At 37.2% G+C, this 15,003-nt stretch overlaps 1 protein-coding gene across 2 annotated transcripts in view; it reads right to left on the bottom strand.

The window, feature by feature from the left end:
* LOC135714342 (uncharacterized) overlaps positions 1-15,003 on the bottom strand; it is a 123,711-nt gene that overhangs the window by 6,529 nt on the left and 102,179 nt on the right. For both annotated transcript variants that reach the window (XM_065237684.1, XM_065237685.1), the window contains exon 5: positions 3,523-3,652. In XM_065237684.1, coding sequence (XP_065093756.1) covers positions 3,523-3,652 — 130 coding nt within the window. The remainder of the gene's footprint in view (positions 1-3,522; positions 3,653-15,003) is intronic.

A 15,003-nucleotide genomic window follows, 5' to 3' on the forward strand; every position in this document is an offset into this window, starting at 1 on the left:
TTCCATATGTTGCGAAAGAAAATAAATCACACAAAATTAATTGCTAGAATAACTAACTGGTGTATTTTTTCTCAAATATGCCATTTACTGCAAAAATTCGTCACGCACCCTGAAGGTGATTTGTATTTATCGATTTCAATGATAGTTTGATTTGCTGGTGGACATACTGCAAGTATTGAAACTCTGAACTTTTCTTTCCACAGTAAATCACGAATAACTTTTTAACGGTTAAAAATGAGGTTGAAGTGTGTACGGCAAAGTTTGTGCTTATAATATTTCCCATATTTCTGCTGCATTTGATTGATAATAACGCTATGTTTGGTACCCACTTTTGATGATTTAATGCAGTGATGTACAACAAAAAACATCATTTTAGAGAATTTGAAAAATTGTAACTAACAAATTGGACACAGAACATGCCGTAGCAATTTTTTCTATTATAGTTTTGACTCTTGGAAATCTACGAAAAATATAAAAGGGTGAGATATAACTGAAATTTTAAGAACTAAAAATATTTATTGGATAATAGCTATGAAAAATGGACTTTTTCCCAGAGTTGCCACCATACAAAAGTTTATTTGTAACACCCTTAGCTATCATTTGGAGGTTGAGCCCCCAGATTTCCAGACATAGTGAAATTTTGGGACACCCTAATATTCAGCCATCTCATAACAAAACGATATGGAATGGAATATACTGGTTCTCAAAATTCCGTATAAATTGGTAGTTTGGATCCTTATCGCAAAATATTAGACCCGTATTTTTTTATTTTGTCATTAGAGTGACCATTCCCATGTTAGAGTGATCCAATAAATATTTTTTTTTCAAAATTACTTCTTTCAAAATCGGCCTAGTTGTTCAAAAGTTGTGACCGTGCTCGAAAAAAAAAGCAACAGGAAAAAATGATCATCAACAATTCATTTTAAGTCGGATATTTTTAAAACTCTCAGAGAATAAATAAACACATAGGGGAAATGTATGTAATGTCAGCCTTAGTGTCCCTAATTTGGGCCCATACATAAATTCAGCAATCGACTAAATTTTCAATAGCAACCAAAAATATCCATTAGTACCGTCCCAATGACGCGTCCATCTAGATAAAATTGATAAATAGCAGATTGTTTTAGCGATGGGCCCAATTTTAGATCCAAAGGCCAACATTAGAGCCATTTCCCCTATTAGCTATGCTTTTGCAGAGTTGGTTTACTCAACCTCCTCTCCTAGGCTAAATGCCCGTACCTTGGACTTAACGCTACAAATTAAACCATGTGCAACACTTGCGCCATCTTTCTTACACACTTTCATCCACTCTTACTTCAAATCCTTGTCGATTTTGAAGACCTTCCCTGTTTTCTGGAGCTTGCCGTTCATAATCGCCCAGAATTTTTCTATTGGGCGAAGCTCTGGCGAGTTTGGCGGATTTGCCACTTTCGGCACAAAAACAACATCGTTGGCTTCGTACCACTCCATCGCGTAATGGAACGATGCCAGATCCGGCCAAAACAGAGTGTAAGTGTGTCATTATGTTCGGCTTGCTGAATTCGCCGCATCCACAAATCGCTTGCCACACTAAGTACTTCTTGGCAAATTTGTCGACCTTCTTCTTCCGGAACTTCTCCGGAACGGGGCGGGACTTGTCTATGAAAAATTCCACGCCTGGGATCTGCTTGGCGTCCGCTTTAATGTACGTCTCGCCGTGCATTACGATGCATTTCGGCTGCACCAACCACTCGCGGTACAGCTTCCTGGTGCGGGATTTGGCCACCGTATTCTGTTATTCTGTTAGGCGCCTTCCTTATCTTGAAGACATGTAGTCCGACCCGCAACCAGATGGAAGTGTTGACCTTCTTGGCCACGTCCCGAATCGAAAGGTTCGGATTGCGCTTGAAGTAATCCCTCACCTTCCTTGCGTTCACGGGGTCGGTCGTCGTCGCTTTTCTTCCGCTGCCAGCTCGCCGCTGGGTCGTCTGGGTCTTCTTGAACGATTTTATCACACGGGACACGGTCGAACTGTCGATTCCAAACTGTTTCGCGGTCCACCTGTGGGACTGGCCTGGATTTTCCACGACCACTCTTATAATTTTTTATCGAAGCACTTCTTAGTTGGAAGCCATCTCGATAGCCACTTGACAGATTGTGAGGAGATTTTTCACATGTAAACAGCACACTCTAAACTAGTTTAACTCAAAATTTCATAATTTTTTACCCTTGTAATAAAAAGTTATACACCAAAGAAAGTGCTGCATTTTCTTCAAGTACAATCCTTACCACTTTTTGCTCGGGCACTCGCGAATATTACCAAAGCTCAGCAGGGAGCAAGCATTGCTTGGCTACTATGATCAATCTTTGTTTACTAACCACTCTATTCAATTGGTGCCACAAGCAGAGTGTTTAGTAAACAAAGATTGATCATAGTAGCCCAGCAATGCTTATTCGGTGGGATTTGGTAACATTCGCGACTTCCCGAGCATAAAGTGGTAGTGGTGATCGGCAATGTAAAATACATAGATCAATAACTCGGTAAGGAATGATTTTTCGACAATTTTTTGCTGCAAATGTGGTCTTCTTTCACCTCCTTTCAGATGTAACACGAATTACCAGTCACCCTGTATTTTGGTGAGCGAAATTACGTTTTACGGTTCCAATAATCCCTGATAGTTTGACGAGCTAATCAAAAACGGATTTTTCACTTTCAAAACCAATGATTGGCTGTTATTGTCGAAAGCCTATTCAAAGAACAGTACCATAATCAACACGCAAATAATAATAATAAAAAAAATCCCATCAAAATTCAACACCGCTGACACCATTCTGTGGGACTTCCTCTTCCAACCAACTAGGCTCATTGATTGCATTTTCATTCGTATATAAAAAAGAATCGAATCATAAACAAATCCAATGCCACTGGCACATCCAAGCCTGGCGGTTTCCACGAGCTCCCACCAATTAGTCCTTGGTCACCAACCAACCAACCAGCCAGTGGCAACGTGCAATCGAAACTGTTGACAACCAGCAACGGATAATAATCGACATTCGTACATGGCATATGGCATAGAGGAAGCGATACCGCATGGCATGACAAAAAAAAAATGGAGTTCGCTCCAATTCATCAAAGCTTCATCACACAGAATCATTAATTATTCAGTACCCATCATCGACGTACCTATGATGACCGCAATAAGTTGACGAGTTGGGATTGTCTTGTTTTTCGATTTCCGATCTACGATCGGTCACCGGTATGCATAGGTGATATTCAGTCACGTGACGTTCGGCAAGTCGTGCACTGCACATATTTAATGATTCATTTAGTAAATTCCAACTTGGTTTGCCTCGGGATCAGAGTTCGGTGCTTAAGTTTATGAGCTTAGATCCAACCTTCGCACATCTGCATCATTGGTTATCAATGACCATGCAGCTCCTGCTTCCTCAAAAATACAATGGAATTTCAGAGGACGCATTGTGCTTAGTACTGAACAGCAGCATTTTAAATTTCATACAACTTCAAATAATCACGCCACTTACCGGCCTGGGCAGCAAAGTGTAGCGGTGTGTTGCCTTCGTTGTCCGGTTTGTTCACGTCGATGCCCGGCAGCTGGAGGAACAGTTCCAAAAAGTTTGTCAGGTTCGTCGAACAGATGTAGGAAATGGCCGTCTGAAAGGGGAGAAAGAATGATGATGGAAAATTGAAAAACATTGGTTTATACGTTGGTGCAGATATTATAGGGAGGGGGGGTCTAATGGAAAGACGATACAGCAAAAGCGGGTCTGAGATCGTCGAAGGAATGACACTGGCTCTTTGATGGAAGTCAGTTGTAGCAGCAGTATGGCTTCGCATCGATAAGTGTCTTGATGATGAATAAATAATTTGTCTGCAGTTGAGTACATGGATCGTCTGCTACCGTACAGTGACTATATTTTTTCACATGATGTATGATACAGATAAGAGTTAAGTTTATGTTTTTATACGGCGCATATGAGGGGCAATGAAAACAGTTTAATTTGCTTTTTTCGGAGGGGTTCTCTGGAGAGAAATTCAAATTTTATAGGGTACATATGTACATGGCATATGCCACTGATGGTTGTTGGAAAGCAACCTTGAAAAATATGCGTATAGAATTGATTACTTGAATTTTAGGGAGAATATTAAACATAATGAAACTGATTTCGGCTAACCGGGATAGATCTGTAAGTGAAAGTACTGTGCACCTATGAGAATGCTGCGACATGAAGTTGAATGCTATGCAAAGGAATCATGCAACTCTCAATGGTTATCTTGATTTCAAGAGCAGTATTGGTAGAAATCACTTAGCTGTATGTTTCCAATGAAGCTTAGATTGAGATTTCTGGAAGACCATCTCACGATGTGTTTATTTTTTGTGTTAATTTTTTCCACGATGTCGATGATTATCAGGTATACATACAGACACATACAGTAGAGTGGAAATACGTGAATTATAAGTTGTGACGAAAAAAATGATATAATTGAGAATTCTGACACTTATCTGCAATTTCGATTTTTTTTCTTTATTAGAGAGATGTGAAACCTCTGATGCAAGTTCGATGATTTTACACGAAGCAGTACTATGAACATTTTTGTAGCAGTTTTGAATAATTCAAATTTAAGTACCATACACTCCGATTCGTAAAAGCGTAGGTCACTCATAGAATGAGTAAATTTTTACTGAATTATGAATAAATGTCACTCATATATCAATGAATGTCATTCAAATATGAGTTGCATTTACTCATATTTGACAAAGAAAAAATTACCTACACTTTTACGAATTTAATTGAACGGTACTCAAATATGAGTGAGATACATGTGCCATGTAATTGCACAACGGAAACACAATCTTGAAATTAATAGACTGATAACACTAGTTTACAACATATTTGAACTTTGTACGCTGGTAGTCATTTCCCATGTAAAATTGTGTGCTGAAAACAAAAATGTAGTCAAAAAAATACAGTAGGATAGTTTTCTAGATACAGCTAAACATGAAATTTCACTCAACAAATATCTCCGGCAGTAATGAAGATATATCAAATATTTTAACGTCAAATTAAAGGTAAAAAAATGCTTTCGAACAACTGCACATTATTTTTCAAATAGCTTAGTGGCATTGTCCAGTTAATCAATAGAAAATTTTCTTACCTTTAATATTGTTATAAATTATGCTTTCATGATATTGAAATAGTACCTTTAAAACGTTTTCCCTAACTGACGGTGCATTTTACCACTCTAAATGTACACTTTTGTGGTAGTGATAAAATGTGCAACTTTTACCTGTTCCAAAAAATCATTTCAAAATAGCATTTGTTCTGTTGCAGTGTTCGACAAAACTACTTATTCTAAAAAAGTTTTGGTTGCTAAATTCGATTTTGAAGTCATATTTTGTTAAAATGAACATTAAGCACAGACAAACAAAAAAGCACTCACCATTACATTCTTCGTACGCTCTAAAAGTTAATTTCAAATAAGGCTTTAGTTGGGAATATGTCCGCATTTGTAATGCTGGCACAACTGAAGCGTTCAGCAGGCCAACACATTTTGAACTAATCAGTGATGCCACTTTTTATGCAGGTCATGCTCGTAGATGCTATAATTAACCACTTCATTCGTGCAGTTAAAACGACGTTTACTACTCGAACTTTGAAATAAAACATTATTTTGAGATTTTTTCTTCTAGAACCTCGAGAAAAGTAGCCAACATTTGTGCCTTTTATATAAAAAAGAAATTAGTTGGTCCAGTTTTGTGAAATCGCTGGTAGAAAGTAACGTCAAAACTGCTTGACAAAGTGGTCAATTCTCGAAAATTATGAGGAGGTCAATGCCTCCCACTGGGGAGTTAGAAACGGACGACGCAGTTATTAAACGGACGACGCGATTTACAAGCTCAGCATATTCACACGCCAATCCATCGAACGATCGAAGTGTTTACTTCTCACGCCGAACCGGCGGATGCACCGGATAAACAATCATAATCAGTTGCTGATATCATCACATCCCAACGAGAGCTTGTGACCACCCTACGACACCCAGCACCGGAGCGTAAACATAAACATACTACGCATTCATCAGATAGAGAACCTTCTTGGTAGCATAAGAATAAAAATGTAATTAGTCTTAAGTGATCAGTGAATAAATACGGAGTTAAAGCTCCTAAAAGATTTTTTTTTTCCAAATCAGTGGAAGGAAATTAACTGGCGCCCGAAATAGGGACCGGTTAAGCGTAATTAGGAAAAGTTCGGAAGAGACAAGTCAAGAAGTGCACCACGTTAGAGTTCGTGACATCTTGATAATCTTCATCCGAGATTATCTGAAGCCAATTGTGACCGCAACATAGCAGCCGTGTGGAGTTGGCCCCTGAGTAACCACGACCGTTAGAGGATTCGTGTGGAGAGAAAGGAACTTGCCGCCACACCGGAATCAATTGGAAGACGCATCCGGTTCCAAACCAGCTTGTCTCGCTGCACCCGGCAGTTGCTGGTAACACCAAAGGGAGTTAATAGGATTCAATCACCAAGCACGCGATCCCGCCCTTCTTCATCCTTTCCGTCAGAGGCTCAAGGAGTTGAGGCTACAAATCCCGCAATTGTACGGCATTCCCGTATGATGTTTGGAATTTATTTGTAAGTATTGACACAGAAAGAACAAAATATATCACAGAAAGTGAAAAATATAAAAGAAATTATAAAGTGAAATTTGTTTCAATAAAGTCAAGTGAATTTCAAAACTAGCATTTAAGTTTCGCGTTTTGAAGTAGTTCTGTAAGAAAAGTATAATAAGTATAAATCAATCAAAGTGAAAGTGAAGTGTAAATGAAAGTGAATTCTTCAAGTGTAAAGTGAAGTGCTTAAATATTTGTGATTTTTTTTTATAAGAATTTTGTAAAAATTTAAGCCTTACTTGCACAATTTTCAAGAATTAATATCAACATGGATCAAAACCAATTGGCAGAAATTCTGAATCGCATTTCGGCTCTGGAGGTTGCTTCTGCACCCTCAGCTGAAACTGACATTTCAGATCCACCATTGTATTTAACAGATGTTAATGGCATACCTGTAAATCCAGATTCCATAGAAAAAATTCCGGATCTCGTAAAGGATCTCCCTATTTTCACAGGTGATCCAAGTGAGTTGAACGTATGGCTCCGAGATGCTGAAGGTTTGGTTAAATTATACCAGCCAGATCAAAATAGTTCAGTGGATAAAAGAAATAAGTTTCACGTAATATGTAAAACAATCAGGCGAAAAATCAGAGGTGAAGCAAACGATGCTTTAGTATCATCTAATGTGAACATGAATTGGAACCTGATCAAGAGAACATTGGTGACATATTACGGAGAGAAGAGAGATTTAGGAACATTAGATTACCAGCTTTCTAATAGTTGCCAGAAAGGAAGATCGATGGAAGAATTTTATAATGAAATTAATAAGATTCTCTCATTAATCTCAAATTGTGTAGCTACAGATGATCAGTTTGCTCATCCAGAAGCTGCAAAATCTATATTATCTTTATATAATCGAAAGGCCGTTGATGCTTTCATCAGAGGTTTAGATGAAGTTGGAAAATTCCTAAAGAATGCAGATGTAGATTCATTACAAACAGCATATGCATACTGTATAACATTCCAAAACATGGAATTTCGTAAATTTTTGGCAAGACCAAAAATTTACGAAGAAACATTTGGACCACGAAATCAAATACCACAACCTCCAAAACCTATAAACATTCCACGAATTCCCATAAGTCTATTGCAACCAACACGGAAACAAATCCGATTCCATTTTCATGAAATGAAAAAACTTGCCATCCCATGAAGTCGTAACAATGATTCATGATTTTGGGATGGAAATTCATGATTCCATAATGCAGAGGAATCAAGACCGCTACAAGCGTTACACGTACTTGGCAAACCGTATTCATAAACCGCACTACATAGGTATCTGTAATACGCCTTTTGCCTTCCATCTTATACAAGTACTTATAGTCTAGTGGTCAAGGTATGGGTTTAATGATCGCTGGGTTCTTGGTTCGAATCCAGTCTGTTGCTTTATTTTATTCTTTTTACATTTTTTGGTTAACAGTTAAACCCATGAATTTAGCTCATAATTTCAACTCTGATGATTCATGATTTTGGAAATCTTTGCTGCGTTACGCAAAAGTTGCTCATGATATCATGAATATTATTCATGGTGTATTTTCATAACATAAAAATACGCTGTGTTCATGAAATTATGAGTCATTTTTCTCATTTCGAAGATCGGATTTTTTCCCGTGAAGAATGCTACAGCCCAAATACATACCTCCTCAATACCAACATAGATACACATTACCTCCTATACTACCACCGAGAAATGTGCCATATAATAGCTATCCACAACAAATTCCACATTTTCCACAAAGAAATCCTTTCCAGAAACCTTTAGATAAACCCGTTCCGATGGAAGTAGATACATCAATTAAATCCCGACAAATAAATTACGGAAATCGTCCAGCAGGTTTTCCTTTGAAGAGACCAAGACAATTCAATATGAGTACCCAGGATTCCAGGAACAACTACCTGACCAATCCGAAGAAAATCATGAAGTAACAGAAACCCTATTTTCAGCAACCGTATGATGAAAATGGGAATGAAACTTCATTTGAAAGATACATTAAAGCAATTGAAACTCAAGAAACCCTTTGTAATGAAAAAGAAGAATTTGCAGAACTTAATTTTTTAGACTAGATTCAACATTACCATATTTCCTTTTCTATGGTAATGTTACTGAACCTTTAAACATTCTTATAGATACTGGATCAAATAAAAATTTTATTCATCCAAAATATTTATGTCAAAATATCCCATAAAGTTAAGAAACCATTCTCAGTTTCTTCCGTGGGTGGAGACATTCATATTACTAAATATTCAAGAACAAAATTTTTCAAACCATATTCTGTTATTGAAGTTAATTTTTTTCATATGGATAAATTGAAAAGCTTTGATGCAATCATTGGACATGATACATTGAAGGAATTAAACGCAGTCATTGATACATCTTGTGACAAATTAATATTGAATAAACAACACGTGATACCGTTATTACAATATCAGCTACAACAGGTAAATAAAATTCAAGTAAGAGATAATCATTTACAACCAATTGAAAAACAACTTTTGAAAAATGTATTACTAAAACATCTAGATTTATTCCAGCCAGCAGATGAAAACCTACCATTCACAACAAGAGTAAAAGCTGAAATTAGGACAACAAATAACAACTCAGTATATTCCAAAACTTACCCCTATCTACAAGCACTCAAAGAAGAAGTCGAAAAGCAGATTACAAAGCTACTGAACGATGGAATTATCCGACCGTCAAAATCACCATTCAATTTTCCAATATGGATTGTGCGAAAGAAAATGGATGCATCTAATGAAAGAAAGTATCGTATGGTTATTGATTATCGCAAGCTAAACAGTAAAACCATCAGTGATAAATACCCTATTCCAGACACATCAACAGTACTTGCAAATTTAGGTAAAAGTAAGTATTTCACAACCATAGATTTAGCGTCAGGCTTTCATCAAGTACCTATTACAGAAAAAGACATAGAGAAAACTGCCTTTTCTGTAAATAATGGCAAATACGAATTTGTACGTATGCCATTTGGACTGAAGAATGCTCCAGGATTTTTTCAACGTGTCATGGATGACGTTCTTCGTGAACATATTGGAAAAATATGTTATGTCTATATAGATGACATAATAATATTTGGAGAAACCCTTGAAGAACATTTACAGAATCTAGAAACAATATTTAATACTTTGAAAAATGCTAGTTTTCGTATTCAGCCTGATAAATCTGAATTTATGAAAACTGAAGTTGAGTTTTTAGGATTTATCGTCAGTAACAATAGACTTAAACCAAATCCCAAGAAAGTTGAGGCTGTCCAAAAATATCCCCAACCAAAGAATCTTGAAGAATTACGAATGTTTCTTGGCCTTTCAGGGTATTACGCAAAACTTGCAAAACCCTTGACGAACCTTTTAAGAGGTGAGGATGGCCATCGCCGTATTTCAAAGTATGAGTCCAAAAATTTCAAAATAGATTTTAACGACGAAGTAGTTCAGGCTTTTGATACAATTCGAAACATTTTATCTGCTGAAGATGTTTTAATATTTCCAGATTTTTCAAAAGAGTTTATTTTGACTACCGATGCTTCTGCTAAAGCATTAGGTGCTGTTCTTTCTCAATCAACTATAGAAGGAGAAAGACCGATATCTTTTATTTCAAAATCTTTATCATCAACCGAAGAAAACTATGCTACTAACGAAAAGGAGTTATTAGCAATAGTTTGGGCATTGAATTCGTCCAGAAATTTTATTTACGGTGCAAAAATAATTATCTATACAGATCATATGCCGCTAACGTTTGCACTTTCTCCTAAAAACGTAAATGCTAAGCTGAAGCGTTGGAAAGCTTATATTGAAGAGCATGATTATCAAATGTTCTACAAAAAAGGTTAATCTAACGTAGTTGCTGATGCATTACCCCGAGTTCAAATAAATTCTCTAACGCCCACAGTCCATTCTGCAGATAACGATGATAGTTGTTACATTCCCTCTTCAGAATCTTCTATTAATGTTTTTAAAAATCAGTAAATTTCCAAAATTGAACCACAATCAAATTATAAATTATCAGTTCATTTTGGTAGATATAAAAGACACATATTCTCAGAACCACATTTTACTAAAGATTTTCTCAAAATCAAACTAATTGAATACCTTTCCCCAAATACTATGAATGGAATCATGACCAGTGAATCGATTATGGGATTAATACAAGAAATATACAAAGAGACATTCAATCCTGGAATGATAAGAGCAGATCAGTGGAAGGAAATTCTTAACTGGGGATACATAGCTTATCTAATCTGATGCTGCACATTCATTCCTCTTGTAATCTGGTTTTATAATATTACGCGATGTGTACAGAATTTGCAAACAAATTTATTTTGATGAGTATAATATTGTTGTTCATGTTCATTTATTGAACATCAATATATTTTCAATAGCGACCAAAAATATCCATAAGTACCGTCGCGTTCATCTAGATAAAATTGATAAATAACAGATTTTTAGCCATGGACCCAATCTTAAATCCATAGGCCAACATAAGAGCCATTTCCCCTATGTGTGCTGTGTACACATTTGAAAGACGGATGGAGTTCGAAAGACCACTCATAAGTGTTACATTACCACTTTAAACACTTATTTCCAGCAATAGAAAAAAATCACACTAATCAAACAAAACCTACATTCTTACAAAAAAGACATAGCTTCTGTAAATTTCTTCGGGTCCATTCTGAAAATTCCGTGGAACTCAATCACTGACTGCCATCTGTTTTGTTTTCACCCAACACAGTTGATCGTGTTGACCGAACGAGGGAAAGGACATTGGTAAAAACATTGCATGCCGAAGGAAGCTCCGGTAGCAAATCAATGCTTGGGAATGTACAGGATAGAAGGTGCTAGTGTGCTGACATAAGCTTGACGGTATTTGTTGAAGAATTTTCTTCTAAGAGTTATGTCTGTTTATCTGTATATTTATTTATTTTTTTTTCCATTGGTTTGTTTTTTCCGTCGATCTTGTTTTCCGTGCTGAGCACCAATGCTACCGACGTGCCAGGAAGGCAGCTCCCACACCTGGACCCTACCTATCGACCCATCAACTCATGAACCGGGGACTAACGGCTTTACTTCCCATCCGAAGGAAGGCGTGATCAGAGATGTTATGCCTCAGAACATCCCGGCGGCGCCGACTGGTATTGAACCCAGGCCTGTAGATTTAGTATCATACATGGCCAACTACGGAAATCAAGATCGACGGAAAACAAAAACATCTGTTGAAAGATAGTCAAATACGCTTAAATATAGGCAATTGACATAAGTTTTATCATAAAATCATTTGTGCACGGCCAACTACAACAACTCAGCGACTGAATTCTATTGACTCAGAGCCTTTTCTTTCCATATGAAATTTACTCATGTTTGAAAAAAAACAGCAATTACGCATAGCTAATTAGGAACTGCAGTTTTTTTTTCCAAATATGAGTAAATTTCATATGGAAAGAAAATGCTCTGAGTCAATAGAATTCAGTCGCTGAGTTGTTGTAGTTGGCCGTGCAAAAATGATTTTATGATACAACTTATGTCACTTGCCTACATTTAGGCGTATTTTTAACGATCTATGAACAGAATTATTTTTGTTTTCCGTCGATCTTGTTATCCGTACTGAGTAGGTACCAATGCTACCGACGCCAGGGAGGCAGAGCTCGACCCATCATCAACTCATGAACCGCGGGGACCAACGGCTTTACTTCCCGTGATCAGAGATTTTATGCCTCAGAAAATTCCAGCGGCGCCGACTGGGATTTCACCCACGCTTTTTGGGGTGAGAGGCAATCACGCTTATCACTACACCACCACCGGCGCCTCTACCGTATGCGTGATAATGTTTGCACCATCGTATAAATAAGGTTCCCGTTTCACCTGTGCATACAATGCCTTGGTTTTCTTTGCATGCACGTAACCTATAGCTCATACCGTAGTAGGCTGTGTATAAAAGAAAATAATTTACTTAGTTTGACAGTTGCACCATGACGAAGTGGCAGCGTATTCGTGATTTGTCCCACGCGCAAATGTCGAACAAAGACATTTCAATCGCCGTGGGAGTGTCCCGGTGGACCGTCAAAAGAGTTTTAGACCGAGAAAAGAAAGGACAACTATCCGCGAAGGTGGCCACAGGTCGTCCGAGGTCAGCTCGGGTTCCGAGGGTTATCGCTGCGAAGGATGTGTGGCCGCCATTCAGCCCCGATCTTAATCCGATGAATTACTCAATATGGCGCATCATGAAGGCCAAGGCCTGTTCTAAACGCCACCCGAGTACAGCAAGCCTCAGACAAACATTGACCCGTACCTGGAGAGAAATGGATCCAGACTACATTATTAGAACCTACCGTGCATTCCAGAAGCGTGTGGAGGCCGTAATTGCAGCAAGTGGAAACTCGATCATTGATTAACAAAGTTTAAGACTCTGAGAAACATCCTCCCTTTGAATAAATAAAAAAAACTCGAATTCGAAATTTTTCATATTTTTTTTAAATTTTGACAATGCTCAATGGTTGCAAACATTATCACGCATACGGTATATGTAAGGTTGCAAATAAAATTTGACTTCGTTTATCATAATCCAAAGTCGATTGCGCTTTTCCAAGTAAAATTTGACTTCGCTTCTCGTAAATCAAATTCGATTGCACTTATCCAAGTAAACCTTGTTTTCATTTTCCGTAATCTAAATTAGATTTTGCTTTTCCAAGTAAAATTTGACTTTGCTTCTCGATATCCAAAATCTATTGCGCTTTTCCAAATAATTTGTTTTTCGCTTCTTATAATTCAAATTCGATTGCGATTTTTCAACTAAAATTTGACTTCGCTTCTCATGATCCAATTTCGATTGCGATTTTCCAAGTAAAATATCCAAGTAATATATCATAGCCCGAATAAGATAACGTTGTTCCAAGTAAAATTTGTTTTCGCTTCTCATGATCCAATTTCGATTGCGATTTTCCATGTAATATTTGACTTTGCTTCTCGTAATCCAAATTCGATTGAACTTTCCCAAGTAAAACTTGTTTTCACTTTGCGTAATTCAAATTAGATAGCAATTTTCCTAATAAAATTCTTTTTAGCTTTTGTAATTCACATTCGATTACGATTTTCCATATATAATTTGACTTTGCTTCTCGTAATCCAAAGTCGATTGCGCTTTTCCAAGAAAAATATAACCTCGCTTATCGTAATCTAAAATCGATTGCTCTTTTCCTAGTAATATTTGATTTAGCTTCTCATAATCCAAATTCGGTTGTGATTTTCCATGTAAAATTTGACTTTGATTCTCGTTATCCAAAATCAATTGCACTTTTCCAAGTAAAATTAATCTTTGCTTCTTGTAATCCACATTCTATTTCGCTTATCCAAAAAAAATGACTTTGCTTCTCGTAATCAAAATTCGATTGCACTTTCCCAAGTAAAACTTTTTTTGGTTTTTCGCAATCCAAATTCGATTGCACTTTTCCTAGTAAACCTATTTCATGGGCACCCGGCACATGCGTGAATATTCAGTAAGTGAAGTTAAACTTTTATTGAGTTGTTTGACGTTGAGGTTGGGTGTAAACTACTCGAACATAGAATCATTGTTTACATGTGAGATGAGCCAATGGCAACTACTCAGGGAAGATGCTATTTGATTTATATAGTTCGTTTATTTGGAAGGCTCAATTATGTTAGTTTTACGGAGCCGTTCATTCAAATTGCTGACACCTAAATACGCTCCAAATCTCGTTTAGAGCCGTACTTATGGAGATAAATCGATTTAAAGATTTTCATACCCGCCAGCATGATAATAAAGGGTTGGAACATTTTTTCGGGAAAAACTTTCTGACACCTAAAAACGCTCCAAATCTCGATTATTGCCGTATTCACGGAGATAAATCGATTTAAAGATTTTCATACCCGCCACCCTGAAAATAATGGGTTGGGACATTTTTTTTCGGGAAAAAATTCTGACACAGAAAAACGCCCCAAATCTCGATTAGAGCCGTATTTACGGAGATAAATCGATTTATAGATTTTCATACCCCCCAAAATTCACTATTTCTATGTCTAGTAGGAGTTGAGCCGAAAACTTGCGGTTTAGCCGAGGTTAGAGGGGTACATTATCAAAGGATTGGATCAGGGGAGGAGCTTGGGGTGGGGTTTCGTTGTATCATCAGCAGTCTTGTAAGCGGCCACGGTAGTCGACACATTTTCTGTGATAATTGACTGCCTTTGCCTCCGACACTTGCAAAGCAAGCTATCATAGTACAGTACCAAACTAAAATGTCGTATGACAGGCTCTGTCATACGACACTGTCGCCGAAGACCGTCGCGAATGTATGTATTTTAGTTTTTC

Source organism: Ochlerotatus camptorhynchus, unplaced genomic scaffold (genome assembly GCF_037179485.1).
Source record: "Ochlerotatus camptorhynchus isolate MF236.1 unplaced genomic scaffold, CSIRO-AGI_Acam_v1.1 ptg000639l, whole genome shotgun sequence".
Lineage (NCBI taxonomy): Eukaryota > Metazoa > Arthropoda > Insecta > Diptera > Culicidae > Ochlerotatus > Ochlerotatus camptorhynchus.